This window comes from Pleurodeles waltl, chromosome 5 (assembly GCF_031143425.1).
Source record: "Pleurodeles waltl isolate 20211129_DDA chromosome 5, aPleWal1.hap1.20221129, whole genome shotgun sequence".
NCBI lineage: Eukaryota > Metazoa > Chordata > Amphibia > Caudata > Salamandridae > Pleurodeles > Pleurodeles waltl.
This window is the reverse complement of record NC_090444.1, coordinates 1,096,608,815-1,096,625,884: the sequence shown is the minus strand read 5'-3', so window position 1 is coordinate 1,096,625,884 and position 17,070 is coordinate 1,096,608,815. Positions and strand designations below refer to the sequence as shown.

General features: G+C 47.3%; 1 protein-coding gene across 2 annotated transcripts in view; it reads right to left on the bottom strand.

Annotated features, from left to right (window-relative positions):
- Window positions 1-17,070, bottom strand: part of LATS1 (large tumor suppressor kinase 1) — a 232,468-nt gene that overhangs the window by 143,656 nt on the left and 71,742 nt on the right. For both annotated transcript variants that reach the window (XM_069235307.1, XM_069235308.1), the window contains exon 3: window positions 15,398-15,539. In XM_069235307.1, coding sequence (XP_069091408.1) covers window positions 15,398-15,539 — 142 coding nt within the window. The remainder of the gene's footprint in view (window positions 1-15,397; window positions 15,540-17,070) is intronic.

Genomic DNA, 17,070 nt, shown 5'->3' with positions numbered 1-17,070 from the left:
AGTTGATTCTATGTTGACAGAATTGCAATATTATACTGTCTATGAAAATGAAGATGCTTACCAGTTTAGAGATAATTATGGTTGTAAGGAAATGCCTCCTTGGCATGGTTGCCCCCTGACTTTTTGCCTTTGTTGATGCTATGTTTACAATTGAAAGTGTGCGGAGGCCTGCTAACCAGGCCCCAGCACCAGTGTTCTTTCCCTAACCTGTACTTTTGTATCCACAATTGGCAGACCCTGGCATCCAGATAAGTCCCTTGTAACTGGTACTTCTAGTACCAAGGGCCCTGATGCCAAGGAAGGTCTCTAAGGGCTGCAGCATGTCTTATGCCACCCTGGAGACCTCTCACTCAGCACAGACACACTGCTTGCCAGCTTGTGTGTGCTAGTGAGAACAAAACGAGTAAGTCGACATGGCACTCCCCTCAGGGTGCCATGCCAGCCTCTCACTGCCTATGCAAGTATAGGTCAGTCACCCCTCTAGCAGGCCTTACAGCCCTAAGGCAGGGTGCACTATACCATAGGTGAGGGTACCAGTGCATGAGCATGGTACCCCTACAGTGTCTAAACAAAACCTTAGACATTGTAAGTGCAGGGTAGCCATAAGAGTATATGGTCTGGGAGTCTGTCAAACACGAACTCCACAGCACCATAATGGCTACGCTGAAAACTAGGAAGTTTGGTATCAAACTTCTCAGCACAATAAATGCACACTGATGCCAGTGTACATTTTATTGCAAAATACACCCCAGAGGGCACCTTAGAGGTGCCCCCTGAAACTTAACCGACTGTCTGTGTAGGCTGACTAGTTCCAGCAGCCTGCCACACTAGAGACATGTTGCTGGCCCCATGGGGAGAGTGCCTTTGTCACTCTGAGGCCAGTAACAAAGCCTGCACTGGGTGGAGATGCTAACACCTCCCCCAGGCAGGAGCTGTAACACCTGGCGGTGAGCCTCAAAGGCTCACCCCTTTGTCACAGCCCAGCAGGGCACTCCAGCTTAGTGGAGTTGCCCGCCCCCTCCGGCCACGGCCCCCACTTTTGGCGGCAAGGCTGGAGGGAACAAAGAAAGCAACAAGGAGGAGTCACTGGCCAGTCAGGACAGCCCCTAAGGTGTCCTGAGCTGAGGTGACTAACTTTTAGAAATCCTCCATCTTGCAGATGGAGGATTCCCCCAATAGGGTTAGGATTGTGACCCCCTCCCCTTGGGAGGAGGCACAAAGAGGGTGTACCCACCCTCAGGGCTAGTAGCCATTGGCTACTAACCCCCCAGACCTAAACACGCCCTTAAATTTAGTATTTAAGGGCTACCCTGAACCCTAGAAAATTAGATTCCTGCAACAACAAGAAGAAGGACTGCCCAGCTGAAAACCCCTGCAGAGGAAGACCAGAAGACAACAACTGCCTTGGCTCCAGAAACTCACCGGCCTGTCTCCTGCCTTCCAAAGAACTCTGCTCCAGCGACGCCTTCCAAAGGGACCAGCGACCTCTGAATCCTCTGAGGACTGCCCTGCTTCGAAAAAGACAAGAAACTCCCGAGGACAGCGGACCTGCTCCAAAAAGACTGCAACTTTGTTTCAAGAAGCAGCTTTAAAGAACCCTGCAACTCCCCGCAAGAAGCGTGAGACTTGCAACACTGCACCCGGCGACCCCGACTCGGCTGGTGGAGAACCAACACCTCAGGGAGGACCCCCGGACTACTCTACGACTGTGAGTACCAAAACCTGTCCCCCCTGAGCCCCCACAGCGCCGCCTGCAGAGGGAATCCCGAGGCTTCCCCTGACCGCGACTCTCTGAAACCTAAGTCCCGACGCCTGGAAAAGACCCTGCACCCGCAGCCCCCAGGACCTGAAGGACCGGACTTTCACTGCAGAAGTGACCCCCAGGAGTCCCTCTCCCTTGCCCAAGTGGAGGTTTCCCCGAGGAAGCCCCCCTTGCCTGCCTGCAGCGCTGAAGAGATCCCTTGATCTCTCATTGACTTACATTGCGAACCCGACGCCTGTTCTAACACTGCACCCGGCCGCCCCCGCGCCGCTGAGGGTGAAATTTCTGTGTGGGCTTGTGTCCCCCCCGGTGCCCTACAAAACCCCCCTGGTCTGCCCTCCGAAGACACGGGTACTTACCTGCTGGCAGACTGGAACCGGGGCACCCCCTTCTCTCCATTGAAGCCTATGCGTTTTGGGCACCACTTTGAACTCTGCACCTGACCGGCCCTGAGCTGCTGGTGTGGTAACTTTGGGGTTGCTCTGAACCCCCAACGGTGGGCTACCTAGGACCAAGAACTGAACCCTGTAAGTGTCGTACTTACCTGGTAAAACTAACAAAAACTTACCTCCCCCAGGAACTGTGAAAATTGCACTAAGTGTCCACTTTTGAAATAGCTATTTGTGAATAACTTGAAAAGTATACATGCAATTGAAATGATTCAAAGTTCCTAATGTACTTACCTGCAATACCTTTCAAACAAGATATTACATGTTAAATTTGAACCTGTGGTTCTTAAAATAAACTAAGAAAAGATATTTTTCTATAACAAAACCTATTGGCTGGATTTGTCTCTGAGTGTGTGTACCTCATTTGTTGTCTATGTGTATGTACAACAAATGCTTAACACTACTCCTTGGATAAGCCTACTGCTCGACCACACTACCACAAAATAGAGCATTAGTATTATCTATTTTTACCACTATTTTACCTCTAAGGGGAACCCTTGGACTCTGTGCATGCTATTCCTTACTTTGAAATAGCACATACAGAGCCAACTTCCTACATTGGTGGATCAGCGGTGGGGTACAAGACTTTGCATTTGCTGGACTACTCAGCCAATACCTGATCACACGACAAATTCCAAAATTGTCATTAGAAATTGATTTTTGCAATTTGAAAAGTTTTCTAAATTCTTAAAAGACCTGCTAGGGCCTTGTGTTAGATCCTGTTTAGCATTTCTTTTAGAGTTTAAAAGTTTGGTAAAAGTTTGAATTAGATTCTAGAACCAGTTTTAGATTCTTAAAAAGTATTCCAACTTTTAGAAGCAAAATGTCTAGCACAGATGTGACAGTGGTGGAACTCGACACCACACCTTACCTCCATCTACAGATGAGAGAGCTAAGGTCACTCTGTAAACTAAAGAAAATAGCAATGGGCACCAAACCTACCAAAGTACAGCTCCAGGAGCTTTTGGCAGAGTTTGAAAAGGCCAACCCCTCTGAGGATGGCAACTCAGAGGATGAAGATAGTGACTTGGAGGGAAATTCCCCCCCTCCAGTCCTACTTAGGGAGAGCAGGGCTTCTCAAGCCCTGACTCCACAAATAATAGTCAGAGATGCTGGTTCCCTCACAGGAGGGACCAACAACTCTGAAATCACTGAGGATAACTCCAGTGAAGAGGACATCCAGTTAGCCAGGATGGCCAAAAGATTGGCTTTGGAAAGACAGATCCTAGCCATAGAGAGGGAAAGACAAGAGATGGGCCTAGGACCCATCAATGGTGGCAGCAACATAAATAGGGTCAGAGATTCTCCTGACATGTTGAAAATCCCTAAAGGGATTGTAACTAAATATGAAGATGGTGATGACATCACCAAATGGTTCACAGCTTTTGAGAGGGCTTGTGTAACCAGAAAAGTGAACAAATCTCACTGGGGTGCTCTCCTTTGGGAAATGTTCACAGGAAAGTGTAGGGATAGACTCCTCACACTCTCTGGAAAAGATGCAGAATCTTATGACCTCATGAAGGGTACCCTGATTGAGGGCTTTGGATTCTCCACTGAGGAGTATAGGATTAGATTCAGGGGGGCTCAAAAAACCTCGAGCCAGACCTGGGTTGACTTTGTAGACTACTCAGTAAAAACACTAGATGGTTGGATTCAAGGCAGTGGTGTAAGTAATTATGATGGGCTGTACAATTTATTTGTGAAAGAACACCTGTTAAGTAATTGTTTCAATGATAAACTGCATCAGCATCTGGTAGACCTAGGACCAATTTCTCCCCAAGAATTGGGAAAGAAGGCGGACCATTGGGTCAAGACTAGGGTGTCCAAAACTTCCACAGGGGGTGACCAAAAGAAAGGGGTCACAAAACCTCCCCAGGGGAAAGGTGGTGAGACAGCCAAAAATAAAAATAGTAAAGAGTCTTCTACAGGCCCCCAAAAACCTGCACAGGAGGGTGGGCCCAGAGCCTCTTCACAAAACAATCCTGGGTACAAGGGTAAAAACTTTGATCCCAAAAAGGCCTGGTGTCGAAACTGTAGTCAGTCTGGACACCAAACCGGAGACAAGGCCTGTCCCAAGAAAAGTTCCACTCCATACTCCAATCCAGGTAACACTGGAATGGCTAGTCTCCAAGTGGGATCAACAGTGTGCCCAGAGCAAATCAGGGTCCACACTGAAGCTACTCTAGTCTCTGAGGGTGGGGTGGATTTAGCCACACTAGCTGCCTGGCCACCTAACATGCAAAAATACAGGCAGCAGCTCTTTATTAATGGGACAAGTGTAGAGGGCCTGAGGGATACAGGTGCCAGTGTCACCATGGTGACAGAGAAACTGGTTCCCCCTGGCCAATACCTGACTGGAAAAACCTATACAGTCACCAACGCTGACAATCAGACTAAAGCACATCCCATGGCAATGGTAACTTTAGAATGGGGAGGGGTCAATGGCCTGAAACAGGTGGTGGTCTCCTCAAACATCCCAGTAGACTGTCTGCTTGGAAATGACCTGGAGTCCTCAGCATGGGCTGAGGTAGAACTAAAAACCCATGCAGCCATGCTGGGTATCCCTGAACTGGTGTGTGTAAAAACAAGAGCACAATGCAAGGCACAGGGTGAAAAAGTAGAGCTGGAGTCTGGAAAAATGGCCCAGCCTACCAAGAGAAAAGGAAAGTCAGTTGGGAAACCAACTGCAACACAGTCAGAAAAAGAGAACCTCTATTCTCAGGAAGAAGTTCTGCCCTCTGAGGGAACTGAGCCTTTGGAACTTGAACCTTATCAGGTTGAGCTCTTAGGCCCAGGGGGACCCTCAAGGGAGGAGCTGTGTAAGGGACAAGAAACCTGTCCCTCTCTTGAAGGCCTTAGGCAGCAAGCTGCTGAAGAGTCCAAGGGCAAGAAAAATGGAACACATAGGGTCTATTGGGAAGATGGACTCCTGTACACTGAGGCCAGAGACCCCAAACCTGGTGCCACTAGGAGAGTGGTAGTGCCTCAGTCGTTCAGAGAGTTTATTCTGACCTTAGCCCATGATATTCCCCTTGCTGGGCATTTGGGACAAACCAAGACGTGGGAGAGGTTAGTCAACCACTTCTACTGGCCCAATATGTCCCAGAAGGTTAAGGAGTTTTGCCTCTCCTGCCCCACCTGTCAATCCAGTGGTAAGAAAGGTGGGCACCCAAAGGCCCCCCTCATTCCACTTCCAGTGGTGGGGGCCCCCTTTGAAAGAGTGGGTGTGGACATAGTTGGTCCACTGGAACCTCCCACAGCCTCAGGAAATATGTACATCCTAGTAGTAGTGGATCATGCTACTAGGTATCCTGAAGCTATTCCCCTTAGGTCGACTACTGCCCCTGCAGTAGCCAAGGCCCTCATTGGTATCTTTACCAGAGTGGGTTTCCCTAAGGAGGTGGTGTCTGACAGAGGTACCAACTTCATGTCAGCATACCTAAAGCACATGTGGAATGAGTGTGGAGTGACTTATAAATTCACTACACCATACCATCCACAAACTAATGGCTTAGTTGAGAGATTCAACAAGACATTAAAAGGCATGATCATGGGGCTCCCAGAAAAACTCAAAAGGAGATGGGATATCCTCTTGCCATGTCTGCTTTTTGCTTACAGAGAGGTGCCACAGAAGGGAGTAGGATTCTCACCCTTTGAACTTCTGTTTGGTCACCCTGTAAGGAGACCACTTGCTCTTGTTAAAGAAGGCTGGGAGAGACCTCTTCATGAGCCTAAACAAGACATAGTGGACTATGTACTTGGCCTTCGCTCTAGAATGGCAGAGTACATGGAAAAGGCAACCAAAAACCTTGAGGCCAGCCAACAGCTCCAGAAGTTTTGGTATGACCAAAAGGCTGCAATGGTTGAGTTCCAACCAGGGCAGAAAGTCTGGGTTCTGGAGCCTGTGGCTCCCAGGGCACTCCAGGACAAATGGAGTGGCCCTTACCCAGTGCTAGAAAGGAAGAGTCAGGTCACCTACCTGGTGGACCTGGGCACAAGCAGGAGCCCCAAGAGGGTGATCCATGTGAACCGCCTTAAGCTCTTCCATGACAGGGCTGATGTAAATCTGTTGATGGTAACAGATGAGGATCAGGAGGCAGAGAGTGAACCTCTCCCTGATCTTCTGTCATCAGACCCAAAAGATGGCTCAGTAGATGGAGTGATCTACTCAGACACCCTCTCTGGCCAACAGCAAGCTGATTGTAGGAGAGTCCTACAACAGTTTCCTGAACTCTTCTCCCTAACCCCTGGTCAGACACACCTGTGTACCCATGATGTGGACACAGGAGACAGCATGCCTGTCAAAAACAAAATTTTTAGACAGTCTGACCATGTTAAGGAAAGCATCAAGGTGGAAGTCCACAAGATGCTGGAATTGGGAGTAATTGAGCGCTCCAACAGCCCCTGGGCTAGCCCAGTGGTCTTAGTCCCCAAACCTCACACCAAAGATGGAAAGAAAGAGATGAGGTTTTGTGTGGACTACAGAGGGCTCAACTCTGTCACCAAGACAGATGCTCATCCAATTCCTAGAGCTGATGAGCTCATAGACAAATTAGGTGCTGCCAAATTCTTAAGTACCTTTGACTTGACAGCAGGGTACTGGCAAATAAAAATGGCACCTGGAGCAAAAGAGAAAACAGCATTCTCCACACCTGATGGGCATTATCAGTTTACTGTTATGCCCTTTGGTTTAAAGAATGCACCTGCCACCTTCCAAAGGTTGGTGAATCAAGTCCTTGCTGGTTTGGAGTCCTTTAGCACAGCTTATCTTGATGATATTGCTGTCTTTAGCTCCACCTGGCAGGATCACCTGGTCCACCTGAAGAAGGTTTTGAAGGCTCTGCAATCTGCAGGCCTCTCTATCAAGGCATCCAAATGCCAGATAGGGCAGGGAACTGTGGTTTACTTGGGCCACCTTGTAGGTGGAGGCCAAGTTCAGCCACTCCAACCCAAGATCCAGACTATTCTGGACTGGGTAGCTCCAAAAACCCAGACTCAAGTCAGGGCATTCCTTGGCTTGACTGGGTATTACAGGAGGTTTGTGAAGGGATATGGATCCATTGTGACAGCCCTCACTGAACTCACCTCCAAGAAAATGCCCAAGAAAGTGAACTGGACTGTGGAATGCCAACAGGCCTTTGACACCCTGAAACAAGCAATGTGCTCAGCACCAGTTCTAAAAGCTCCAGATTATTCTAAGCAGTTCATTGTGCAGACAAATGCCTCTGAACATGGGATAGGGGCAGTTTTGTCCCAAACAAATGATGATGGCCTTGACCAGCCTGTTGCTTTCATTAGCAGGAGGTTACTCCCCAGGGAGCAGCGTTGGAGTGCCATTGAGAGGGAGGCCTTTGCTGTGGTTTGGTCCCTGAAGAAGCTGAGACCATACCTCTTTGGGACTCACTTCCTAGTTCAAACTGACCACAGACCTCTCAAATGGCTGATGCAAATGAAAGGTGAAAATCCTAAACTGTTGAGGTGGTCCATCTCCCTACAGGGAATGGACTTTATAGTGGAACACAGACCTGGGACTGCCCATGCCAATGCAGATGGCCTTTCCAGGTTCTTCCACTTAGAAAATGAAGACTCTCTTGGGAAAGGTTAGTCTCATCCTCTTTCGTTTGGGGGGGGTTGTGTAAGGAAATGCCTCCTTGGCATGGTTGCCCCCTGACTTTTTGCCTTTGCTGATGCTATGTTTACAATTGAAAGTGTGCTGAGGCCTGCTAACCAGGCCCCAGCACCAGTGTTCTTTCCCTAACCTGTACTTTTGTATCCACAATTGGCAGACCCTGGCATCCAGATAAGTCCCTTGTAACTGGTACTTCTAGTACCAAGGGCCCTGATGCCAAGGAAGGTCTCTAAGGGCTGCAGCATGTCTTATGCCACCCTGGAGACCTCTCACTCAGCACAGACACACTGCTTGCCAGCTTGTGTGTGCTAGTGAGAACAAAACGAGTAAGTCGACATGGCACTCCCCTCAGGGTGCCATGCCAGCCTCTCACTGCCTATGCAAGTATAGGTCAGTCACCCCTCTAGCAGGCCTTACAGCCCTAAGGCAGGGTGCACTATACCATAGGTGAGGGTACCAGTGCATGAGCATGGTACCCCTACAGTGTCCAAACAAAACCTTAGACATTGTAAGTGCAGGGTAGCCATAAGAGTATATGGTCTGGGAGTCTGTCAAGCATGAACTCCACAGCACCATAATGGCTACACTGAAAACTGGGAAGTTTGGTATCAAACTTCTCAGCACAATAAATGCACACTGATGCCAGTGTACATTTTATTGCAAAATACACCCCAGAGGGCACCTTAGAGGTGCCCCCTGAAACTTAACCGACTGTGTAGGCTGACTAGTTCCAGCAGCCTGCCACACTAGAGACATGTTGCTGGCCCCATGGGGAGAGTGCCTTTGTCACTCTGAGGCCAGTAACAAAGCCTGCACTGGGTGGAGATGCTAACACCTCCCCCAGGCAGGAGCTGTAACACCTGGCGGTGAGCCTCAAAGGCTCACCCCTTTGTCACAGCCCAGCAGGGCACTCCAGCTTAGTGGAGTTGCCCGCCCCCTCCGGCCACGGCCCCCACTTTTGGCAGCAAGGCTGGAGGGAACAAAGAAAGCAACAAGGAGGAGTCACTGGCCAGTCAGGACAGCCCCTAAGGTGTCCTGAGCTGAGGTGACTCTAACTTTTAGAAATCCTCCATCTTGCAGATGGAGGATTCCCCAAATAGGGTTAGGATTGTGACCCCCTCCCCTTGGGAGGAGGCACAAAGAGGGTGTACCCACCCTCAGGGCTAGTAGCCATTGGCTACTAACCCCCCAGACCTAAACACGCCCTTAAATTTAGTATTTAAGGGCTACCCTGAACCCTAGAAAATTAGATTCCTGCAACAACAAGAAGAAGGACTGCCCAGCTGAAAACCCCTGCAGAGGAAGACCAGAAGACAACAACTGCCTTGGCTCCAGAAACTCACCGGCCTGTCTCCTGCCTTCCAAAGAACTCTGCTCCAGCGACGCCTTCCAAAGGGACCAGCGACCTCTGAATCCTCTGAGGACTGCCCTGCTTCGAAAAAGACAAGAAACTCCCGAGGACAGCGGACCTGCTCCAAAAAGACTGCAACTTTGTTTCAAGAAGCAGCTTTAAAGAACCCTGCAACTCCCCGCAAGAAGCGTGAGACTTGCAACACTGCACCCGGCGACCCCGACTCGGCTGGTGGAGAACCAACACCTGAGGGAGGACCCCCAGACTACTCTACGACTGAGTACCAAAACCTGTCCCCCCTGAGCCCCCACAGCGCCGCCTGCAGAGGGAATCCCGAGGCTTCCCCTGACCGCGACTCTCTGAAACCTAAGTCCCGACGCCTGGAAAAGACCCTGCACCCGCAGCCCCCAGGACCTGAAGGACCGGACTTTCACTGCAGAAGTGACCCCCAGGAGTCCCTCTCCCTTGCCCAAGTGGAGGTTTCCCCGAGGAAGCCCCCCCTTGCCTGCCTGCAGCGCTGAAGAGATCCCTTGATCTCTCATTGACTTACATTGCGAACCCGACGCCTGTTCTAACACTGCACCCGGCCGCCCCCGCGCCGCTGAGGGTGAAATTTCTGTGTGGGCTTGTGTCCCCCCCGGTGCCCTACAAAACCCCCCTGGTCTGCCCTCCGAAGACGCGGGTACTTACCTGCTGGCAGACTGGAACCGGGGCACCCCCTTCTCTCCATTGAAGCCTATGCGTTTTGGGCACCACTTTGAACTCTGCACCTGACCGGCCCTGAGCTGCTGGTGTGGTGACTTTGGGGTTGCTCTGAACCCCCAACGGTGGGCTACCTTGGACCAAGAACTGAACCCTGTAAGTGTCGTACTTACCTGGTAAAACTAACAAAAACTTACCTCCCCAGGAACTGTGAAAATTGCACTAAGTGTCCACTTTTGAAATAGCTATTTGTGAATAACTTGAAAAGTATACATGCAATTGAAATAATTCAAAGTTCCTAATGTACTTACCTGCAATACCTTTCAAACAAGATATTACATGTTAAATTTGAACCTGTGGTTCTTAAAATAAACTAAGAAAAGATATTTTTCTATAACAAAACCTATTGGCTGGATTTGTCTCTGAGTGTGTGTACCTCATTTGTTGTCTATGTGTATGTACAACAAATGCTTAACACTACTCCTTGGATAAGCCTACTGCTCGACCACACTACCACAAAATAGAGCATTAGTATTATCTATTTTTACCACTATTTTACCTCTAAGGGGAACCCTTGGACTCTGTGCATGCTATTCCTTACTTTGAAATAGCACATACAGAGCCAACTTCCTACATTGGTGATATGTTTTGTTATAATTATTATGGACACCACTTTATTCATAAAGCTAGTAGCCCTAAATCAATATTTGAGTATATGCAATGGGAACATTGCCTGACTCCTCCAAAGGGGAGTTCTAAAACTTATTCTGATAAATGTGCATATTTTTCTGGGCATCATCAACAGAGTTCTAAGTCATACTATTACAGACTAGCTGTTTGGGCTTAGCAACGATTAGAGAATTGAATTTGCCTGGCATACCTGTCCCTTCCAAAATGAAAAATTGGCAGCAATATATTAATGCCATGTTTAGAGAGCATACAGACTGGGTCCAGAATGGTACGCTTAACACTTCATTGACACGTCCTGGCGGGTGGTTATTGTGGCCCATAGACACTAATAGGTGTCATCAACGTTTTGTCACCTCTTCGGGGGGGTTCAGGACTAGTAGGGCAGACCCTCGCTACATAGCACCAGAACATGCTGATATCATTACTACATATAGCGTGGGGAAACTTTGTCAACAATGGTTAAAGTCATCCACGCTGGATGCAGTCAACACACATCTCACCTTACTGTCTAATCATACTGACTTGCAAGATTTTTTGTCAGGTCCGAGAGTGCCCCGGAAGAAAAGTTTTTTGTATGAAGTGTACAATGAGATATGGAAACTTTCACAACAGGAGGCGGCGACCCGGTTGAGGCAGATAGATCAGGAGAATTTGAAACAAGCGTTGTCTGTTGTGGATAATGGAATGCATACCCTGTCCGACCGTGTATATACGATTGATAACATAGTTTCCTCTGCTATAGACATTAGATCTGATATGTCTTCGTTATATCATGGGCAGAGTCAAACACGGTCCATTATGCAATTAAGTTGGACTTTACAGACATTGAAGGCGGGTCGAGTTCCGTGGCAGCACATCAGAGCCAGGGAGATATTTTTTTCCTTTAATTTGACACGTCAACAACTAATGGCTAAAAAGGAAGCGACATATGTTATGTTGAATATTGAGAAATTGGAGAAGTTGCCTTTTACTGTGGCTGAGATTCCGTCAGCTGAGTGGTTGATACACGGGGTTATAAATATGCCTATTTCCACTCTACAATTCACTTCTTGTTTGAAGCATATTCCGGTGGGCAGATATGAGAAATTGGGAGATAGTTACATACATGAGGTGTGGGAGCTTCCTTTTTTGTACAGATGTCAATGGTATGAGGGAGGTTTTTCTTAGCGGGAGTGAATGCGAAACTTCTGTCAGCCATTCGATGGTTTGTAAGCAGCTGTCCTTGCATGGGGCGTGTAATGCCTCGGTTGCAAACTTGGCTTGCTATCTAAAGGGAGTTCCAGTCCCCGTGATTAAAAACACATTCCAGGTGCTTTCAAACGGCAGCTACGTCCTTCTTAACAGTGAAGCCTGTTGTGGCATGCGTGCCAGAATAGTTTACGTGGTCGTTGTCGCCAAGGCCGTTACGTGCTGCAGGAATGTGTTGTTTCCCCCCACTCAATTTAGGGAGGTAACGGACATCTGGCCTCACATTGCTTCTTCCAAGATGAATTTCGACAAGTTGAGTCGACTAAAGGCTCTATTTTGTTTCAAAAGCATGTGGCCCTTACATCTGCACGCGAGACCTATGCACTTCAGGTGGCGAGGTCATCAGCAGAAATACAGTCCCTGTTAAATACTAACTTTCCGAGCCACTTTGGTGAACTCGTGGGACGTATATTTAATGCGTCCAGCACTGCTGGAATTGCAAATTTTTTCAAAGCCGTTGGTGTTGGTTTCGCTCATACCTTCTCTTCCATATTCGGTTTGATACCTTCGGCTATTCATTCTATTTTCGGAAGCATTTTTGGGGGATTTCCGATTACTTTGGCTTTATTGGCTGGCGTTTTGCTGTTGTTCTTGCGCAATGGCTTTCCCACCGCAACGAGATCCAATGTGGGCGCACCCGTCGGCGCAGCTGTGTCGTGAACGCATGATGCAGCATTTTGGAGCAACACTCCTGGGACATTTGGAGTGTGACTGGTCTCTGTCATTCCGACCAGTTTTGGATTGTGTGCAACCCGTGTTTCGGTGCCTTTTGTGCTCGTTTGAACATGCACTGGCTTTCTGTCTCTCACTGCAGCACCCCCCAGTGGTTGATGCTAATCTGTTGATGTGCACTGCGGTTGCGTTTGCTTCGTGAGGCAGTTTACGAGATTCCCTTCCTGGAGGAAGATGGTATTGTCTCGTTCATAGGCCCTGCACGGGTGCCGCCTTGGATGGTTCTGGGGCTTTGGAACACACCTGCTCCATGATCGTATTTGGCGTGGATTTTCCAGTATTGACATCTGTCGAAGTGGAGGATCTCCTGCTTTCCGTGGCTTCCATTTAAAATTGGATTATTTATTTATTTATTTTTAAATTGACATTGTACCGATTTGGCTTTTTCCGTCACATGCTTACAAATTTAAATTTTGTTTTATGCTTTGGTGTCCTCTGGACTTGTCGAAATGTATTTTATATATATTTTTGTATCTGGGGCATATTTTTATTCTATTAGAACCACTTGCTACCGACAAGGGGAGGGTGTAGTGTGGTCAGTTTTATGTATCCTTTGCATGTTAGCTTCAGGCGTTAGGCCTTTGTGCACTTTGGCCTGGATGTATTTTATTCCTTTGCTCGCAGCATAGAGCCTCTTTGCACTTTGCTCTAAATGCTTTTTATTCAGCTTCGTACTGTTATTTTTCAAATAGCCAGTTCTACGGTCTTGTTTTATGTTTTATATCACACTGTTTAGCCTACTTCAGCACTGGAGTTTCAATAACACATTCTTGCTCACTCTGTGCTTTAGTCAAGGATACAGTCTGGTACATTGCCGATAGACGTGGTAGGAGTTTAGTCTTTGGATTGCAGATATACATTCTTGCGTAGGGACATTTTGTGATCACACTGACATGTTAGTTATAAAAACACTTCCTTGTCCCAATACACGAGGAGGGAGATTCCGACCAGGGAACCACAACTAGACGCTGACTGCCTCGTTGCAGATGCTGAACCAGATCTCAGGCCTTTGCTCAGGTATGAGGGTTGATGGCTCCCCGGGGAATCTGAAAGACAAGTTAATAGCTTAACATGCTGTGCTCGAAATAGAACTAACTGAGAGAGAGAATAGAATCCATTAACACCATGATAGCGTTATTCTTATGTTTCACTCTCCTCGTGACTATTTCAATCCTACTATGTTGTATGGTTCTGGTTATTGCGGCTCACGCCTTAATATCTACAATGCAGTCGTTTTATTAAAACAATCTATAAAACTTACACTGCCTTTGTCATTTGTATATGAGATCATACTGTAAATGAGAGAGCTGGTTGGGATCTGAGTGACCACGACTTCCCTGAGAAGTTCCAAAGATGTCATGCGCTCGGCTGCCCAATCATCCCTCCCCCATGGGAGAGATGAGGCACTGCTAGTTAGCCGGAGCAAAACCGGATTTAGGGTGACAGAGGTCCTTCCAAGTGGGTCAGACTCAGTCCCCCACACCAGGAACGATCCTGCTACCTAGAAATCCAGTAGTCTCATGTAGGATAATGAGAGCCCACGCAACACACTTAAGGCTCCTTGGAGAAAAAAAAACAGGTCTTCCGTGCACCCACATAAAGGAAACATCTCTTGTTCCTTTTCTTGCAGCTCGAGGACTGTTAGTGGATCACGCTCACGGTGTGCTTCCTCCTTCCCGCTTTTCTCCCCTTGAGACTTCCATGGAATTCTGAATTCTCTTAATGAAGCATCGAAATCCTTTTTTGTAGGATCAATTCAATTTCTGCTTCAAGCAGTCTCTTTCTCTCCATTTCAAGGGCTCATTCTTCGGTGTCGAGAGATTATGACAACATTTTCTTTGCATCCGAAGAAGTCTTCCTTACCTCTCTTCCCTTGATAGCCTTCTGATTTTTAAGGTTCCTCCAAAGGTCGACCACCACTGGTGTCTTTTACAGGACACCTGGGGTTCTTTTGTTTTCAAATTCCTTTCAGTCACTGAGTGTTTTGTCACTGATGTAGCCTTCTGCCGTGGCCCCAGAAAGTGGTATCAATGCTAACTGATTATGCTTTCGAGAGCCCTCCTTCATGGGCTTCTTTGTTAGCTGCTTTGCCTGGACTTTGCTGACGTCTTCTACTTCGGCACCATCCATTTGAGCCACTTCTGCACCCTCGATCTTGGCCTCCTTCTCAATCCAGACCAGTGCTCTCTCAGTAACGAGCACCCTTTCTTTTGTGTCTGTATGATTGACCTGTATTCTTGCCTTCACTTCTCCCTTGCTCTCAAGGTCTACAGTCTGGAATCAGCAGGCAGGGGTTTGCAGACTTTATAGTAGTCCTTCTGGGCAAACTGCCGGTGGCAAGCAGGGCAGAATCTAAAGGGAGTATTTTCCATTTACCTAGGTGCATTCTGACAGCATGGTCGAAGACTTACGCAGTCCGCTTGTAAGTCCTTGTTAAAGTACAAACAAGAAGATTCCATCCCCAACCACCATATGGTGAAGTAATACACAGCATGAGCAGCCACAAAAGGATTCATGTTGCAAAACCTCTATTTGTTCCTGCTATTTATTACTGAAAGAATAAGGATTAAAAAAAAAAAAAAAACACTAGGCAAAATTTATGTAAGCATGGCTGGGAAAAATATTGACCCAGCTAGTGTAGTTTTGACCCGTAACCAATGAATGTCAATGGAATAGAAATAATTGTGACACTTTATAAAATGTGCATGTAAGGTTAGATGGAACATATTAATTTGTGATTTAACAAGTTCTAGAAACAAACAAAAAGGTTTGTGAAGCAACACAATTAAGCACACAAACTCTGGGGGGGGAAAAAACAACCCAGGGTAAAATACCTGCTGGCTTTATCCCTCCGTTGTTTGGTCGAGTTTCTGAAGTAATCATCTGATCCCTCCATGACTCTTGGAAACTTATGCATTCAATAGCTGCCTCTATACTACTGCTGTTAGTTTGCCTGAGCGCTCGTATAATCATTTCCTACAAGAAAACAAAACAAAAGTTGTTACTGCAGCACTACCTGACATTCTTTTCGGGATTTGTTTTAAATAACATGTCACGCTAGTACTCAGTTTTCTAGAAATGCAAACAGAAAAATTCCTGAAAAGCACCAACGCAGCAACTTTCAGCTCTTGTGAGTGCTGTCTTTTCCTCCCTCCCAAAGATGCGTACTATTTCTTGCACATCTACCCAGGATGGGTACCTACCTATCCTTAGTTAAAGAAATGTAGCACAATTAGAGCTGTAGTATCTCAAATATGACAGAGAATTTGGGAATCTATCACAAACATGAGGACTGACGCACAGCAATTCACAAAGTAATCAACTACGTGCTCATTTTATGCTTCACATATAAGTTTACATTTGTAATGCTGACCCTCATGAGATATATATATGTATATTCATTGAGTTAAACCAAAGGTTACAGAGACATTGTAGTTAGGAAAGATTTTTTTTTTTTTCCGTCTCCAACGGAGGAAAACAAATATAATTTGTAACCCCCTCCCTGGTGTCGGCCACAGGCCGACACCCACACTACCACCCTGGTGCGGGTCACGACCAGTGGCCGACACCAGGGAGGGGGTTACAAATTATATTTGTTTTCCTCCGTTGGAGACGCGTAACAACTTCCGCGTCTCCATCGCGCCCCCCCTCCCGCCCCTTTGTGCACGCTGACGGCACATTTTTTCCCCACCTGAGCAGAAGCGGATCAGGTAAGAGTCCTCTTCTACTCCGGTGGGGAAAAAAAGGCTAAAATGGCCTCCCCAGATGCCAGGGAGGCATCGATGGAAAGGGGAGACTCTCCCCTTTCGATCGATGCCTCCCTGGCACCGTTTCCTGGCCATGGATCACAGCACGGCTGCGATCCATGGCCAGGAAACGCCCATAGACACCAGGGATCTTCTTTGGGGGGGGTCGGCCCCCTTGTAAAAGGCCCCCCCGCGGCATTAATTTTTTTTTTAACGTAACGGATTTGGGGGGGCGATTGCGCCCCCCAGATTTGAAAAAAAATAAATAAATAAAATAAACACAAAATGGCGGGGTCGGCCCTCCGAACACGGGCCGACCCCTGGGGTAAAAAAATAAAAATAAAAAAAAAATCTAGTTTTCCCTGGGGGGGGGGTTCCCCACTCCCCATTATGTCACTTTTTTTTCGGGTAGGTGTACAGGGTTCCATGGCACAGTGGTGCTTTCTTGTGTATGAATAGCACTAATGCCATCTATTCCCTGCCTAGGATTCCAGTGATGTAGTGTAAACAGCAGAGTGTATGAGCTTGAAAGAACGTGAATCATATGAAACACATAACTATGTCTATGGAGCGAATATACCAGTAAAAATGCCATGTTCTAGAAACACACTACTCCTCTGGAACTTCTGTGAAGAACGTATGATAAATTTTTCATAATTATCAAATTAACGCCAGCTGCAGCACTACAATTCACTGAAAACCAAGCTCCATGGAAAATAAACTGCAACAGCCAACATATAGTTAGCAGAGATTTAACCTAT